We start from the raw sequence: 17,854 nt of genomic DNA, 5'->3' as shown, positions 1-17,854 counted from the left end.
AAGAAGGTCAACAACAGATGAAAAGAAGGAGGTCAAAGTAAGCAGAAGAGTACCAACCGCAGTTCCTCTTTTGTTAATGATGTCTACAGTTAAAAGAAAGAAAGAAAACACACGGCAAACCCAAAATAAGAAACAATTAGAATGATATCTACCGAACAATGTAGTTTGTTTACCATAGCGTGTCCAATGCCTGAGTGCTTTGTGGAGAAGGGGGGAGAAAGGAAATTAAAAACTGTGAACAGAATAACGATCGTTACTTAAAAAATATGATGGTCTCTACCATGTTAGTACATTTTTTGATTCAGGTAACGGTTAGTAGAATGAAACATTCCATGAATGACATGTTAGTTATTAAGCATGTTAGTAACATAGAAAAAGGGCAAAAAAATTTTACAAGAAAAAAGCAGACTAACAAATAGGCCTCCCACAGAGGTAATATTTTTCCTGCCAGTATTGTTCATAACTTGCTACAAGACAGAAACAGACATATGGCAATGTTCCTTTGTCTCCCTGAGTATATCTGACAGACATTTAAAACATCTAAAAGGGATTCAAAGGCCTAAAGCTCATCAGCTGACCACTGCCGCCTTCTGGCCCATAAGTGACCCCTCCCCCACCCTGGCCCACCCCAGCCCCAGCAAATTCGTAGGAATCGGTTGGCATTGCCCTACTACTCAATTTTACAGCATACAAGGACTCCTCCTCAACTCCAAAACTTCCTTCGGTCATATTGATGGACTTTAGGGTCACAGTTTACTGCAATGAAACAAAGCAAAGATCCTGACACATAGAATGAGTAGAATGGATTTGTTTTCAATCTGTCCTGCCACACATGCACCCCAGCTGGATCACTGTTGTCTCCTTTGAGCTACCAATTCACAGTTTGGTTTGTAACCTGAGCAAAGGCAAATCTAGAAAGTGGGCTCCTCAAGCCCCACCCTTCCTTCCCTGCTTCTCTCAAATGAGCCTTTGGCCTCTTGGTGAGAATCTGAGAGGAAACATAAAAAGGGGAAACCAAAGAGACACACTTATAGGAAACCCATGGTCTAGAGCTACCCTTATGGTGGGCAACTATCCCCAAGGCAGGTGTGAAGCATGCAGGGCCCCTCCCGTGACATTAAGGCCTCTGAAAGGTCTTGGAGGGTCTGGAGAAATCCTTCACTTTCACTGCTAGACTAAATCTGCACTCCTAAACTTCCTGTTTGCTTCTCTAGCTCAGACAGCTTAAGTCTTTCAGAAGCAGGAAAGAAAAGGTTAGACAGTTAACAGCTCAGAAAGAAAAGGCTGTTTTAGTAAAGGAAAACCAGAGACAATCCAGTCATTCTGCAACTGTTCAGAGAAACAACAAATATGTTAAGGATATTAGTGAGATCAGCATGTACTGCAGAAAAATTAGTCACTGTCAACACTTAATAAAATGATACATTGTAATATCATAAAATTTTAAAAAATAACAACAACTTGTCATGTTTAATACATAAGGCATTCTATTCACTTTCATCTGTGTATATATATATGTATACTGTAATAATATGTCTTGGTTAAAAGTATACAGTATATGTGGACCCAGAGATTTACAGAAAAATGGATATTTTCCTAATATAGACACTCTTAAGAGTTTTTAAAAATACAATCAAATAGAAATGGGCACCTAGAAGATGAACTAACTTCTCCAGAGACACTTGGGATTTAACGTAAGTGTCTGTGCTAAAAATAAAAATATCTTCATACACAGAGTCTTTAGGAGATGTGGAAACCCCCAAAGTCATTTTCCCCCTTAGGGACTTTCCTTGTCCCCATTTCCGAGGCTGGGGTGGGGAAGGAGTCAGGATTGATACAATCCCAAATCACAATCACACTGCTGTTGTTTTCTGTTTTTGTTTTTAACTACAAAAAAGGAACTGTGATTTTATGACCCCAATGTGCATGCTTCCAAATGATCCACCATGAAAACTATAATTTAAAATCAAATAAACAAAAAAATCAAAAACGCAACAGAATCACACACATCACAGGAAGGGCATGTCATGGGGATTTCCTTGCAGCCCTCTGAGAAATTGTCATATGTTGCTGTGTTAAAATAGCCTTTGGGCCCCCAGAACTTTCTAGATATGCCCCTGCTCAAGTATGGCAGGAAGATTCGTCATCTCAGAAGAAGAAAAAGCTAATTTGTAAGTGACTCTGAGGAGCCCTATATCATGTTGTTGGGGTTTTCAAGTACCACACACACAGCTGTAGTGAGAAACAAAGCCAGTTACTCTCTTATCCACTGCGCTGTTACCTGACGCAGATTCCTGGTGACTTTCACATCATGCCAGGCATTATCATTAAACTTTCCATTCACGGGCTCCACTAGTGCTTCAAAGGCCCCTGATCCCAAATTAATGACCAGAGAGACAGCTCCATTTTTCAGGGCGAGATTGACATAATCAGCTGATTTCCCAGTGTGAAGCATCAGTCCATTCCTCTGAAGGGTTTTAAAGGACAGAGTTATTTCATCGCTGCTGCTTTGAATAGGGTTTTGAGACAAGTCGTAGCAGAAGTATTCAGATCCCTTGAAAGTGGCAATGTATTCTTCTTTTCCTAGAGGAAAACAGATACATACATGCGTAAGTCAAAAAAAAAAAATTAACTCTAATTAACATTCATGACAGGAGCCCTGTCAAAGGGAGTCAAATAGTGCTGTAGGTGGCAGTATATTTTTAATAAACCTCCTCAGCTATTGGCCCATCAACTGCAACAGCTAAAGCTGACATACTTGAAAATTCAATTAATTTTTAAGTATCACTGTAAGAGCTCTGATCAGAGAAAGCAGCTCTGTGATATCTCCAGGGCACGAATCAGGTAACATAAATGCATATTGGATGGTTCTACTCTGCTGGCAACAATGGATTCCAATGTGTTTGCAACATTCTCTCCAACCAACTGAGGCGTTATTTTAATTCTTAGTGAGACATTTATATTCAAAGATCTTCTCAGTGAAACGCCAAATATTTCCATCACTGAGAAACCATAACAAATTATCTGGTAAGGGGAAAACAAATAATAATAATACAATTTGGTCTGAGAGTAAACAGATCTATAGAGCATGTGAATTTTTTCTTCCTGGGTGGAGGGGGCAGTGATAGAAAGCTAAATGGCACTAGCTGGATTGATGGTTTATTCCCTGATCTCAGCAAGCAGATGGTAGGGCTGGCTTTTATGAGACTGGTAAGAATTCCAGCACATCATCATGGGAACACTATGTAAATGAAATCTCAACATTTTCTGCATTTCTCAGTCTTTACCATATTTAGGAGTAACAACATGGATACCACAAAATGTTAGATCAAACAGAAATGTGGCTATTTGGAAAGAGCAGTCTTTTTACACTAATTAAGCAAGTTTAACCAAAGGAAGAGTGGAAGCCAAAAGCTCCTTTTCTAGGCAATGATGGCATTGTGCCAAGAAAAGTGAGACAATATTGTCCGGATTCAGGTTCTGATAAACTATAAACATAGAATTATAAATGGCACAAGAGAATCTTAATCTGTTTCACTGGTAATACAGCATCTTTACTATGACCACTTGAGGGTTCATGTACCACCAAGGGTCTCGTTCTGACCCTGAGGATTTTATCTCAAGACTATTTTCATTTAATAGTCAAATAACTCTTGTTCTCACATTAGAGCTGAAATCAAGGTCTTAGCTTAGCAGGGCCCAATAACTTGACTTCCTGGATACAGAAAGTACCATAAGCAACTACAGGTATGCAAGGCATGGCACTGAGTAAAACACTGAGCACCTAGGAAATTTCATGAGAGAATGAATCCTTGAGGAATAGTCACTGCCTACTAGTAAACTACTAGTGAAGACTAGTGGTCAAGCCAAATCCACATTTTGAGGCAGAGTCACAGCAAGAACAACCCAATCTATACTAAAGGATCCCTTCCATTCATTCGCTCAAAATACTGGCTGAGCACTTCACAAGCGTGAAGCTCTGTATTAGTCTTTAGAGGTTATGAAGTGACCATGGCTGACCTAAATCCATCTCTGAAAGTCTAGAGTTTAGGTGTTTGCTTCCCTGGTCAAATTAATGTGGCAAGTGTCTTGATATTGGGAGCCAGCACAATTAATATTTCTTATATGCTTAGGAAAAAAGAGTAGGCTAAACTATGAATTTAAGTCCTAGCTTGGCCACTTGTTAATGGCACTGAGGGTAATCACGCATCTTTTAAAATCTCAGTTCCTAAAAACGGTTAGTGATACCAGTCTTTCAGGATATAAAGAGATAAAGCCTGTACAGGCATCTGGCAAAGTTGGTGTATACCAGAAATGGTAGATGTCTTCCTCCTTGCCTGCCTACATAATAAATGTAATAAATGTTCTAAAACAAATAACATATGCCATCTTTATAGTGAAATCTACAATATTCTAAGATCAGAAACAGAACAAGATGACCACTATCAATATACTGTGTTTGAGGTACTAACTAATGTAGGAAGACAAGAAAAATCCATGAGCATTATGAAGAGTGTAAGTGAAAAAAACAACATCATATGAGGAAATATTATACAAATTGAAAGACCAAAATAATCTTCAAAAAACTATTGGGTTTAAGACATGTCAGAAAGATTGTAGGGTTCTATGTACTAGGGACAATCAATGTTTTAAACATAAACAGATCAAGAGATTCAGTGAAATTCCAACAAAAACCTCAATGACTTTTTTAAAATGAATGTGAAAAGCTTATTCTACAAGTTCTCTGGGGGAAAAACAAGGAGCCCAAAATATCCAAGATACATCAGAGAAAGAAGATTAATGAAATCTTCTGTGTAAAGATGAACATTTATTAGAAAATTATGGTAATAAAGATAATATATTAGGATAGGCAAAGAGAGGAAATAATCAATTAAAAATAATCTTAAGCATATATTAAAATGATTTATATTAAGTCAGGCATTGCAAATAAGTAGTCAAATTATAGATTGGTCAATGCTGGGAACAACAAGTTACCTATATGAATAATATGAAATTGGATCTTTACATCATTTTGCTTACAAAAATCAATTCTCCATGGACTAAAAATTTAATCTTGTGGGGTAAACCTGTAAAATTTGTGTAAGACAAGAAATTACAAGACTGAAGTATGGAAGGATTTATTAAAGAGGCATAAAAAGCACTATTAAAATATCAAATAAATCAACCACATTAAAATTAAGGTCACCAAATTATCAATAATATCATTAAGAAAGTATCTAAAGTTGGTAGAAAATATTTTTGTGCATATTAATCTACAAAAGATTGCAATGCAGAATACACAAAGCACTCTGATAAAATCAATTTAAAACAAACAATGAGTAAATGGGCAAGTGAAATGTATAGTAATTTCTTAGAAAAACAGGTGTGTATATATGTATATGTAAATGTGCTATATAAATAAGTAAAAAGATGCTCAGTTTTGTGGGTCTTCAGGGAAAGGCAAAAATCAAATTACATTCAGATACTATTTCATAGCCATAAAGCTGACAAAAAAATGAAATGAAGAGACAGAAAAACTCAAGGCTTTGGAAAAGCTATAGAAAAACAGTAATTCTTATCCAATGCTGATGAGAGTGCTGACAAATTGAAAATTGACCAACTGCAATAAGCACTGTTTGGTTTTATGCTATCCCACAGGAATGTCACATACTATAAAGGCATCAGTCTTTAGAAAATAGTCACCATAATCAATAAAAATAACATTCCCAATCTCCTTCAATTCGTTTCTCTCTGCTCACTCTTTTGACCATTTGATGATAGGAAGTCAAGTGAATTCTGGTTCATATCCACATATATGATACACGATATACAGTGAGATCCACTTATCTGAGGATGATTTTTGCAAAATTTTTATCTCCAGTGAATACTCAGAATAGATCTCTGAGCCAAAAGAAGTTTCAGAGATCCTTCTCTAGCCCAAATATTTAATATACATTATTAAGAAAGTGATGCCTGTGGAATTTAAATGATTGTCAGATTTAAAAAGTGGGCCAGTCACAGAAGCAGGACTAGAACTCAGCCTTTGATTATGCCTAAATATTAAAAACAGAGTTTGGGGGCTTGAAGAGGTTTGGTCTAGTTAAAAGGCTATAGCATTTAATACAAGGGATCACATATCATTCCAAGTATGCATAATTCAAAATAAATTTTGATAAAGGATTTGTTTGCTAGATTACATGGCAGAGCCAAACGGAAAAACAGTAAACAGAGTTTGCAGTTCACTAAAAGGAAAGCTTTGAAGTTATGTAAGCATTAATGATATTTTGCACCATCATATTCCTATTACTTAAAAACAAAAATACATCACTCCTTTTTTATTACTATAAAACTGAGATAATTTAAATTTTCATTAAATGCAACCACAAAGTTTTGGGAAAATTCACTTTGTAGAATATATCAATACCACAAAATGCTGCAAAAAAAAGACATAAATCTAAGCAGAGAAAATACTTTTGCTATGTTCTTTTAAAGAAAGACTATGCATACTAAATGAGAATATATAAATCATTCTATTTTCTACAAGATGACTGTAATTCCTCCAATTCTTTGTCTGTTACCATATAGTCTTAGTGGTTATGTTTTGTGCTATATCATATGCAAATACCAAGCAGTACAGTAAGAATTGTTTGTTTTCCTGTTGAATACTTAAAGAATGGGTTTATGTCCATTAAAAAAATATGTCCCAAAGATAGGCATTTCTAATATGTTCTAAAACAATAAACATCAAAAAGAAATTAGATCCACAGTAGTATATATATCAACAAATACTTATACCTAGGATACATAAAGAACTTATTCAAATCAATTAGAAAAAAAAAAAGAAAACTAGACAAACCAACAGAAGAATAGAAAAAATAACTTGAACAGATACTTTTATCCATGATAAAAGGATATCCATGTGAAAAGACATTCAACTTTATTAGTATTCAGAGAAACGCAAACTAAACCACAACAAAAGATGAGTTCATTCCACTGCAATGAATAAAACAAAAAAGACAAAATGTACCAAGTGTTAGTGAGGATGTGGAGCAACTGGAACTCTTATACTGCTGGTAAGAACTGCTTTTCTGGCAATATCTTTTAGACATCCGCCTACCTTATGACACAGTAATCCCCCTTGTAAGTATATCTTCAACAAAATGGACACAAAGATCATCAGAAGAACACACCAGAATGTTGATAGCAGCACTCTACCTAGTAACCTCAAACCGAACAGTAGTAAATGCCAATCAATAATGGAATGGATCTATAAATTGGGGTATAGTTACACAATGGAATATTAAATATCACTAAGAATATATGATCTACAACTACATGCAAAAACATGGTTAAAACTCACAATAATAACACTGAGTTTGAAAAATGCCAGACAGGAGTTTCTGCTGTGGCACAGTGGGTTAAAAAGCCAACTGCTGTGGCTCCACTTGCTGTAGAGGTACGGTTTCGATCCCTGGCCTGGCACAGTGGGTTAAAGATCTGGCATTGTCACTGCTGTGGTCACTGCTGCAGTTCAGATTCAATCCCCAGCCTGAGAACTTTCATATGCCATAAATGTGGGCTTTAAAAAAATGCCAGTCACAAAAGGGAACATATTTATGATTCCATTTATATAAAAAATTTTAAAACAAAGGAAAACTAATCTCTAGTATTGTTAAGTCAAGACAATGGCTACTCTTGGTAGAAATGAAGAGGGGATGTGTTAGGAGGTCTTTTTGGGTGCTAAGAATGTTCTGTTCTTGATCTGGGTGTTGGTTATAAGTGTGATTGTAGTACAAAAAAATCATATAGCTGTACATTTATATTGTGCACTTAATATTTATACTATATTTCAAAAAAAAATTTTAATAATTTTTTAAAATCTGGATGACTGAGAACAAAACAAATTCATCTGATAAAGTATTTTAATTAATAGGGTGATATGATCAAGACATTACTCCTATTAATGCCACTTTTATTAGTAAAAACAAAAACAGTAGCTGTAATAATATCAACTATGTAGCATTTAAGAACCTTTCAATGCATATTAATATCTCAATACAATTTATGCTCCAGAACCACTTCATATGATTTAGAAAAAATAAAGATACTTTTATATCTTTATATGCAAAGACATAATTGTTTGAAAGACCGTACTCTAAACATACTGCTTAACAGAGAAATGTCAAGATGAAGGGTGTCTCTATTACTCATCATAGATATGATGATATTACAATATGGTATGATATTATGATAGAGAAACAATTAAAAAATAAACTGTTCAAAAACTTGGAGCATTTTTCTAATATCCTATATTAATTTGTTTTATGTTGCCATAGAATTGAAGGAAGAGATCTAATAGGGTATGACTGGATTTTAGTCCTATTCAATTTTCACTCTTCAAATAACTTAGACAAAAATACACAGTTCTTGCTCATCTAATTTTCTGAAGGAAAGTTCAATAAAAAATTATATAAATTATTGTTATGCTGACTGGATAAGCCAGTTTTGACAAAGTTAAATATGATGGGAATAAACCTGAGTCCTATTCTCAGGCCTAACATAACTCAACTGAATAAGAATATATAAGAAACATGACTTCCCAGATACATCAGACAAAACAAAGCCATACCTGTAGCGTCTTTGGAACATGAATCAACAGTGTGATGGAGACACTCAAAAAACCCAGGTAAGCATGGGTTATATTCATGAAAGTTTGAAGAGGGATGGGATAGTCTTATGCTTCAGTGCTGCTCACCTCATGCCTGTTATCAAATCCTATTTAGACAGGCTGAAATGTGTATATATGCTATGATGATAAAAGGCTCTCAGAGTGCATAAGGTGATGTCAAAAAACCCTGTATATAAAAAAATTAGTGGATATATAACAACATTTTCAAACATCAGGAAGGATGTCCCCTAGAAGAGTAATTCCATGTTATATGGAATCAAGGGTATAAACAGAATCAAAGCATGAAAGCTATGGGAAAATATATCTAAATATATTAAAGACTTTCTAAGAGTATTATCCATAGGTGGAATATTCCATTGAAAAGAAATTTATCATTACAGAAAGGACTTAAACATAACTGAACCTCTTAATTGGATATGGCAGGTGTTCAATCTTTGGATGGTAGATTGAACAAATGGATCTTTTTATTTCTACTATAGAGAACAGAACACCAGACAAAGAAAGGTTAAATGACTTCCTAAATTCACGCAGAAACTGATTCTCAGGACAAGGCCCCTTCCCATTGCCTATGAATGGGGTAAAGTTTCATTAATTTGACCCTATGCTTCCACAACCTCCAACTTCACTGAACTTTACTAAGTGAAGGCTATCTAAGGGAACGACCCTACTTCCTAAGGACAAAGATATCCATGGGCTAGAGGGAAGTCCCACTGTTTCCACTTATTTGAAGAATGCCAGGCCATTTTCCCAAGTCAAGAACTTGGCCCACATTACCGTTCTTGATTATCTTGCTTTTCATAAACACAATCCCAAATCACACAGGTTTATAAGATTTTACTGTACCTTATATTCTATTCTAAAATTGTGTTCCAACAAATTAGAAACTAAGATTAACATGTGAAAAGAATGAACAAAACCTGACATTTGAGTAAGAGACTTGTTCCATTTGTTTTACTACTGTAGAAATCAAATACACAAGAATACTGTGCCAAAAACATCCTTGACTAAACAAAGGTACACACTAGAAGTCTGCATTATTAAATGAAATAACAAGCCTAGCTGTCTCTGACTATAAAGATAAAGCAAATTTAGAAAATAGAAAACGAAAGTCTGCCTATTAAAAATCACATCAGGAAAAATTCTCAGTTCCTAAGAAGTGTAACAGAAAACAGCAGAGTTGTATTTGCCAAAACCCTTTGTAATTTATAAACTAAAACTATCAATTGGTCACTATAAGGAAAAATAGTAGTATTTTAAAGGGAGAATAATTCATGCTTTCCTTAGATTTTCAATCTGATGCAATGTCATAAATCATTTTGAAATTCCCAAAAGTAATTCGACCTGTGGAAAATCTGAGGCTAACTTCTATTGTTTGTAGCAAAATATTGAGCTTTATAAAATATTCGTTTTTCAAGGTTTTATTTTACTCTAGAGTCACCTCAAGGCAACCAATCTGGAAATAAGTTGCCAAGCATCCCTCAGGTAATCCAAAAAAGAGGCATATTCTTAATATATTTGAGGTCATTAAATATGAAAGCTAAAGAACTTAGATATTATTTAGCATAATGCCTTCATTTATTAGATGAGACTGAGGTTTCAATAGATAAAACTGGGGTCATATATTTAATTGGATTAGAATCAAAACATGCATAACCCTTGCCCTTTATTCTAATCTCACGCTCTTCCTTAGTTCCCAGATATTGCCATGGAGTAAGCCTTTAAATCATGACCAAGAACTAAATGCAGATTAAGCTTGAACAAAAAAAAAAAAAAAAAAAAAATAGGACAGCCCAACACACTAGTACAACAATTTTCCAGTCCTATTGTGCAACTGATTTGCATTTGTTTAGATAACTGCAGGTGCTGGGAGCCAAACAGGCCACTCCATGCCTGTCTGGGCTGATGACCATTCATTTCTGCACAGATCATATAATACTCAGAGAAAGTCATAAGTAAATATTCACCAGGTGTGCAATATGTAATTTCTGGACCAGCCTCAGGCTCAACTCCCAACAACTGAATCTATGACAAATAGCCTCTAGCACATTTTAACCTGGAGGATAATACCAGTGACACAATCAAAGTAAAAACATGGCTGGTGAATATAGACTTTACAAATAATCTCTAATGTGAACTGATGATTTCTTTGCAAATCAAATAAGTACATTTTATACATATATATATACACACATATATACTATTGTATTATATACAATTATAGGAATACAATGGTATTTATAGCAGATTTACAGATATTCTATGACAACCCTCATTTATCTAAGGTCAGTAAAACTGAGAACACTTGGATTTTAGAGTAACACACTTTGTACCAGGGGAAAGGAAGGGATGCTGGAAATCCATGGCATTGTTTTTGGCCTTAAGGCAAAGAATACTGAATCCAAAATTCACACATGTAAAGCACCTAGTACAGGAACTGGAATTGAGAGGGAGATTAATATTCATTCATGCATCATCTTGGTCCAACTTTTGGATCTTATTCCATGTACAATGGGAAGCCATTAGAGTATTGCCAGCTGGAGAGTGACTTGATTTGATTTATATTTTAAGAAATTAAGTCTGGGTTCTGTGAGGAGATGGGATTCTGGGTTTGTATGAAAGTGATAGCAAGGAGACCAACAGTTATAAAGTTAAAGATCATAGGAATGAGGGCTATAGAGTCATAAACACCTGGGTTTGAATCCCTCTTACATTGTGAGTACTTAAATAACCAGTCATCGTAAAATATCAGTTTTCTCATCAGCAAATGGAGGCAATAACACTAGAAACTATATGACAGGTTGGTTGTGGGATTAAGTAATGCAAAGTATGTGTAACAACATCTTAGGCAGAATTACTAAATTTCTGGCATTTTGGTTTTTGAAAGCTCAGGCTAATTTATAACTTTCACCTAATGTCAGATGTAAATTTCACCCCTCAATTCATAGAGTTGAGGAGGAAGGGGAGAAGGTGGTATGACCACAAACATCTTCTTACCACCTGCCTTAAAACCCAGCTCTTCCAGTATATTGAGACGGAACTGAGAGTGGTCATTGTTGCAGTTCCTTCTGTTGACTGGACTGGTTTCTGTGGTTCACCCTCACTAACTCTGATATTCTCCATATGGCAGACTCCTAAGTGCTCTGCAGGGCCGCCCCACTGCATTTTCCAAACAAAAAGAGAGAGAGATTGAGAATGACCATGAGCAAGAGAGAGAGAAAGAAAAAGAGGTTGATACATCTGGCTCAGCCTGCTTTATCCTCTGGTTCCAAAATGTTATATCCTGATATTGTGATCCCCTGGCCCAGAAGCCCAGCAGGTGGGAGTAATACTGGCCAGATGGCTCATGCCCCAGACTAAGCGGAGTGTCTGCTTGACCCATAGAATCTTAGGAATCCTGGACACACCAGATGTTGAAAGTGTAAGCTACACTCCTTTGTCTCTTTCCACCCTGCCAGTTTCCTTCTCTCCTCAGCAAGGCACAAGGCAGGTCAGCAAGTTTTATACAGACACAATCATGCATCAAATGTGGAATGCAGACATTCCTCTCTTGTAGGCATACACAGGCACTACACATGCTTCTATAGTAGTTTCTTCTCCAAATTATCTTGGGCAACGGAAGCACATGTCTCCTTGGACACTACATTTTCACAGGGTCTATGGTCTACTAATTCTTCTGCCCCACTCACTCATCCACAGTGCTTAGGTAGATAAGGAAGGTGGGAGGTAGAGAGGCAGGAATTGTGTTACAAATGTTTAAAAATAAAAAAATCAGTTTTGCTGTCTTCTAGTAATTGCTGAGGGAAGTAACTGGCTGGTTTTTAGAGGTTTTCTTTAGAGTGGAGGTACTTAAATTCTATTTCAGGAGGCTTTAGCCAATGATTCTATGAGAAAAATTTATCCTCAGCATGTTTCTGTGTACATAAATATCCTGCATATGGTTGGCAATCAACTGTTCGTTATTATTATCATTATTCTTCAGGTAACTTAAAGGACTGTCCAGCAGTTAAAAAACTTTACCAAAAAAAGCTCTTTACCAAATCATTCAATAACCAGAATTATCATTATGTCCAACACCTTAATTCTAGGAAAATTTTGCCTATTTAATGTTCACAAAGTTAAGAGAGAGAGGGACATTACTATTTGCATAAAGGAAGAAAAAAATGTCTCTCAGTTGACGGTTTATCCTTTTAAAGAGGTTTATATCTGGATGACTTGCAAAATGATTTCATGAAATTCTTGTGTTTTTCTTTTTCATTCTCTCAGGGGAAAAAACAAAAGCAAAAACATTGGGCTTAAATAGGATCAGGGGAGTTGAGCACTTATTTCCACTTGGCCACTTTTCAGCTCTCTGCCCTTGGAGACCCCACTTAGCCTCACTGGGCCCCGTTTTCCTCCCTGGCAAAGTGACATGGCTGGACTAAGTGATCTCCAGTGTTTCTTTCAATTCTAAAATTTTATGGCCCTATAACAGTCTTGATTTATTGAGCCACTGTTTCATTGATTCATTCAATAAACATTTACTGGGGCTCAACTCTGTGCCAAACTCTATTACTTTCCTGCTGTCAAAATCACACAACATGCCAGAGTTAAAATGTCTTTAAAGGTTTCTGATGGCTGCTGCTTTTACGAGGAACTTTCCCATAGCAACCTCTGTCTCCCTGAGCTTTTAGAGTTACTTTTCCTCTTACATTATGAGGACTGAAAATTGAGAAAAACAAAGAAACATGGAAGGTGTTCTGTTCACACTCTATCAGAAACCCACTGAGCGAGGCCAGGGATTGAACCCACGTCTTCATAGACACTATGATGGGTTCTTAACCCAATAAGACCCATGGGGAACTCCAAAACTTATATTTTAAGCTCCAATTTGAAGATAAATGGACATTGGTTGATTTGTGATTAACTTTAACTGTGAAACTTTATCTCAATGAATCATATGAATGTAGATTTTAGAACTGAAAAAAGAAGACCCATAAAGGTTATGAGATTTTTTTTCTGGCATCTAGAGCTAGGTACAGGTGAAGCTGAGATAAGAAGTGAATCTCTAGATCAGCTGATCCTAAATAGGGTTGGTCATCAAAGTCACCTGGGAAAACTTTAAGAAATTTTGGACAATATAAAGAATATAGCCATTACTTTATAATAACTATAAATGCAGTATAATCTTTAAAAATTGTGAATCACTATGTTGTACACCAACTACATCTCAATAAAAAAAGAAGAAAAAGAAAGTGTATTTCTAGCACCCATTCACATAAGTCCTACTTTAAGAAGATTGCAGTGGTGCTCCTGATACTTTATTATTATTATTATTATATTATTGTTACTATTATTTTACTTGTTATTTCCAATAATCAGTTTAGCTTGAAACTCAATGTTTTTTGTAAAGTACTAGGCCTTCCCTTCCCTTACTCTCCTTAGAAAGAACCCATTTCCCAACAGTGAGCACAGAAGTGCAATAAAATACATGAAAAACAAATAAAGCAATAAAAAGCAGAGCACATTCTCACTTTTTAGTTTGGAATTAATTTGATTGGTCAGAGAACATTTTGGCCAGAGAGAATAATACCACCTCTGGAATCAGTAGCTGTAATTCACAATACATTCAGTCACTGCTCACAGAAAGAGTTCTCTGGTCTCAAGGATAAGATAGATTTCCACATTCACAAGCTGTAAATGTTCTTTTGTTTCATTTTATTTTGTTTCCTTTTCCACTTGTAGTAAACCAAATAGCCTGTTGAAACAAGTCTTTTCTTTCTAAAGATCATTGGCCTTAATACTGCAAGGCAGGAATATGTGATATATTTTATATCTCATGCTTGAAATAAGTTGCCCCCACCTCCATTCCCCAGGCTACATGCCTTTCTCATGAAAAATTCATAAAACTACAAAAGTTAAAGAGATCTTCTAATTCAAGGTCTTTTGAACATTTCTTCCCAGTTCCCCAGGATTCACATACCATACATAGGCTTTGTGCTTGCAATGCACTCTTCTATTTTTTATAGAAATAAGAATTGTTCTAAATTGATTTCATTAAAATGATAGTTCATCACTCAAATTTGAAAAACATAGATTTAATTTAGCCTTTTCATTTTACAGATAAGAAAACTAAGGCCCAGGGAATTAAGAGACTTGGCAAAAACCAAGTTTGTGAATACCTCACACTAGAATTTCAAACTCTGACCGAACCCTATACTTTTTTTACTATATTCTGCCGCATTTCTATGCTATTTCAGATAGTTTGAATGGACACATTCACAGTTTCAGAGGGAAGAAAATATTCATTTTGAAGAGTATAGGACAGTCTGGCTTTTTCACCATGGACATTCAATCCTAATTTAATCTCTTTCTTAGATACCTAGTTTTCATAACTCCTAGATAAAACATGTGAAATTATAGCTTTATAGCTTTCATATCACCAGTTATTGTTTCTATTATTTTTCTCAGCTATACTCTCAAAGTGAAATAATTATCTCTACTCCTTATCATACTTGCACTAATGTTAAGCTTTACAACATCAAAATTTTAATTCTGCAATTTATTTTGACTTGCAGTATTATAATGAAAGTCTTTGACTTAAATATTCAAATAGTCCTACTTAAGAACAGACAATGCATTTTATTTTAAATTGATAGTATTGCCAATGATGTGGAAAAAATGATCTGTATCATTTTACAATTAAAAAATAAACTGGATATATACAACTATATTGACAAGACTCTACTGGCTAATTAGGTACATCAGGCTGCAGCGATTGGATGAAATGTTTAATATTCATAATGGTTCTCAATTTGGCATCACAATGAAATCACCTAAAGAGGCTTGGAAAATATTTGTGCCTTGGCCCCAACCCTCCCCCTGACCTCTGTATCCTCATTTAAATGGTACACTTTGTGTCCTGGGCACTAACATTTTCAGATGTCTCCGAGATGATTCGAATAAGCAGATATGGCAGAGAATCAAGGGCTTAGAAAGATATGACCTACACATTTAAAGTGTAAAAATTGTGCCTCTCTAAATGTACTAACTTAGTTATAATAATGTGACAAAATGTTGTGGCTATTTAAGCTATAATTTACACTTTAGACATGACCTACCTATGTATAGTATTGCTTTACATTTGCATATTGCTTGAGTAGTTAAAAGTAGTTAGCATATTTTAATCTCATAAAATGAGAACACTTAAGTGCATTTCCTCCCTCCCCTTCAATGTACATTATCAGACTGACCTTTGAAAGCAACTGATTTTAAGTCACAGTTTCCTTTATAAGGACCAATCTTTATGTAAAACTCCATTAATGAATCTTCGACCCACACAGATGCTGACATTATGTATTTCCTACCCAAAGGAAATATCATCTAAGAAGCAATCTAGAGTTGTATATTGCCACCAATTCAGGCAATCACATCTGCCCCAACATATAGAAACCTCCAATTAGCTGAATTCAATTATTTTCAGGGTTTTGTTTTTTATTAAAAATTTTAGTCACATCCCGAACACTCTCATTATACAAATATATAAGGTTTAAGTATTTCTGGCAAAATCTAATGAAAATATTCAAAGAAGGAAAACATTCTGTCTTGAACAGGCTCTTTATTTGCCAGTCAGAATAAAATCAGAACCAATGAAAAGCCTATGGAGGCTAAATGTCCTACTATGGACACGGAAAACAAGGATGTTCTACTCTAAGAAGAAAGTCATAGAAGGAAATGCTGGGATAAAAGAGACGAAGAAAGATGCAGAACAAGGACCAGTGCTGAAATGGTTAACAAGAAGAGCCAAGACAGATCCATCAGCCACTCATCCTTGACAGAACTGTCTTTCTTTAATGGGGTTGACACATCTGTACACCACGGGCTGAAATTTTAAGTGTCTAAGCTCCTCTTCCTCCTTTTAATAGACAAATGCACAAAGGACTGACTTTTGCTTCCCCTGCTGCTGGGCTGTAATAAACAATCAGCTCAGGATTTTAACCAAGTCAAATGCTGACTAAAAGCCTCCTCACAAAAGTCTTTTAATAAATTTTTACTTGCGTTTTCTTTACATGCACTTCAATTTGAAGACAAAGAGTTTCTTCCCCATTTCCTTCATTTGCTGTTGCCTGTTTGACTAATTCAAAAGCACACCCTCTGAATGCTGAAAGGAAAGAAAATGGAAGAGTGGGCAGATGGGTCAAGATGGAATGTGGGCAAGAGTGGGCAGATGGGTCAAGATGGAATGTCCGTTGCTCTGGTAGGCCTTGTGATTCTCTTCACTAAAACAAATCCTTTATTCTAGCTCAGATTCAAGGAAGGCACAGAAGCAGCCCTTCAGCCTTTCCTACTTCAGGTCAAAGTCCTTTTTATACTCAGCGTACAACCTAGATACATCAGAATTCTGTACTAAATGGAAAGTTTTATGCTTCCAAGCAATTCAAGCTCATTTTGTGGTCCTTGTGTTCTGTGGGCTGCCCTAGCAGATATGAGGCATTGCACAGGGCAAAGTGGTTTGAAAGCTTTGAGGTTTTCTTGGCCACTGAGAAGAATAATTTGACTTCACCTGGAATAAGATCATATTCAGCAGAAAAGATCTGCTTGCTCAAGGTCACGGACCTTGGCTCTGTGGATATTCAGTTATTCAGCAGAATAACCACACTAAGCCTTCAAAACACTTTTGGATGCTGCTGCAGGTGTTGCCTGCAGAGACCTTCCTGACAGCCACTGAGTTCTTGTACCTGCATATCTTCTTCTTGACGCTGTCTGTTCTATAATCTGAAAACCACATTCCATATATATATAGATATATAGATATATAGATATATAGATATATAGATATATAGATATATATGTATATAAATATATGTACATATATACATGCATATGTTTACAATACCAAAGATTTTCAAAGAAATGTTTCCATGAATCAAGATTAGTATGTACATTATAAAGGACTAAATAAAGTTTTCAGAGGGAATAGATTTTTTTTAAATTGAGGCATTTCAAAGCCTTAAGTCTTAGTCAGCAATTTTTTTTTTCTTTTTAGGGCTGCACCTGCAGCACGTGGAAGTTCCCAAGTTAGGAGTCGATTTGGAGCTACAGCTGCCAGGCTATACCACAGCCACAGCAACACTGGATCTGAGCCACATCTGCAAACTACACCATGGATCATGGCAATACAGGATATCT

The 17,854-nt window shown here is 35.7% G+C and overlaps 1 protein-coding gene across 43 annotated transcripts in view; it reads right to left on the bottom strand.

Annotated features, from left to right (window-relative positions):
* Positions 1–17,854, bottom strand: part of NRXN1 (neurexin 1) — a 1,114,780-nt gene that overhangs the window by 689,585 nt on the left and 407,341 nt on the right. For 15 of the 43 annotated variants that reach the window (XM_021088237.1, XM_021088235.1, XM_021088238.1 and 12 more), the window contains 2 exons: positions 2,282–2,583; positions 153–197 (listed from right to left, as the gene is read on the bottom strand). In XM_021088237.1, coding sequence (XP_020943896.1) covers positions 153–197; positions 2,282–2,583 — 347 coding nt within the window. The remainder of the gene's footprint in view (positions 1–152; positions 198–2,281; positions 2,584–17,854) is intronic. The other 28 variants (XM_021088259.1, XM_021088279.1, XM_021088276.1 and 25 more) reach the window with 2 other exon arrangements.

The sequence above is a fragment of the Sus scrofa genome, chromosome 3 (genome assembly GCF_000003025.6).
Source record: "Sus scrofa isolate TJ Tabasco breed Duroc chromosome 3, Sscrofa11.1, whole genome shotgun sequence".
Lineage (NCBI taxonomy): Eukaryota > Metazoa > Chordata > Mammalia > Artiodactyla > Suidae > Sus > Sus scrofa.
This window is presented reverse-complemented; position numbering and strand designations above follow the sequence as displayed.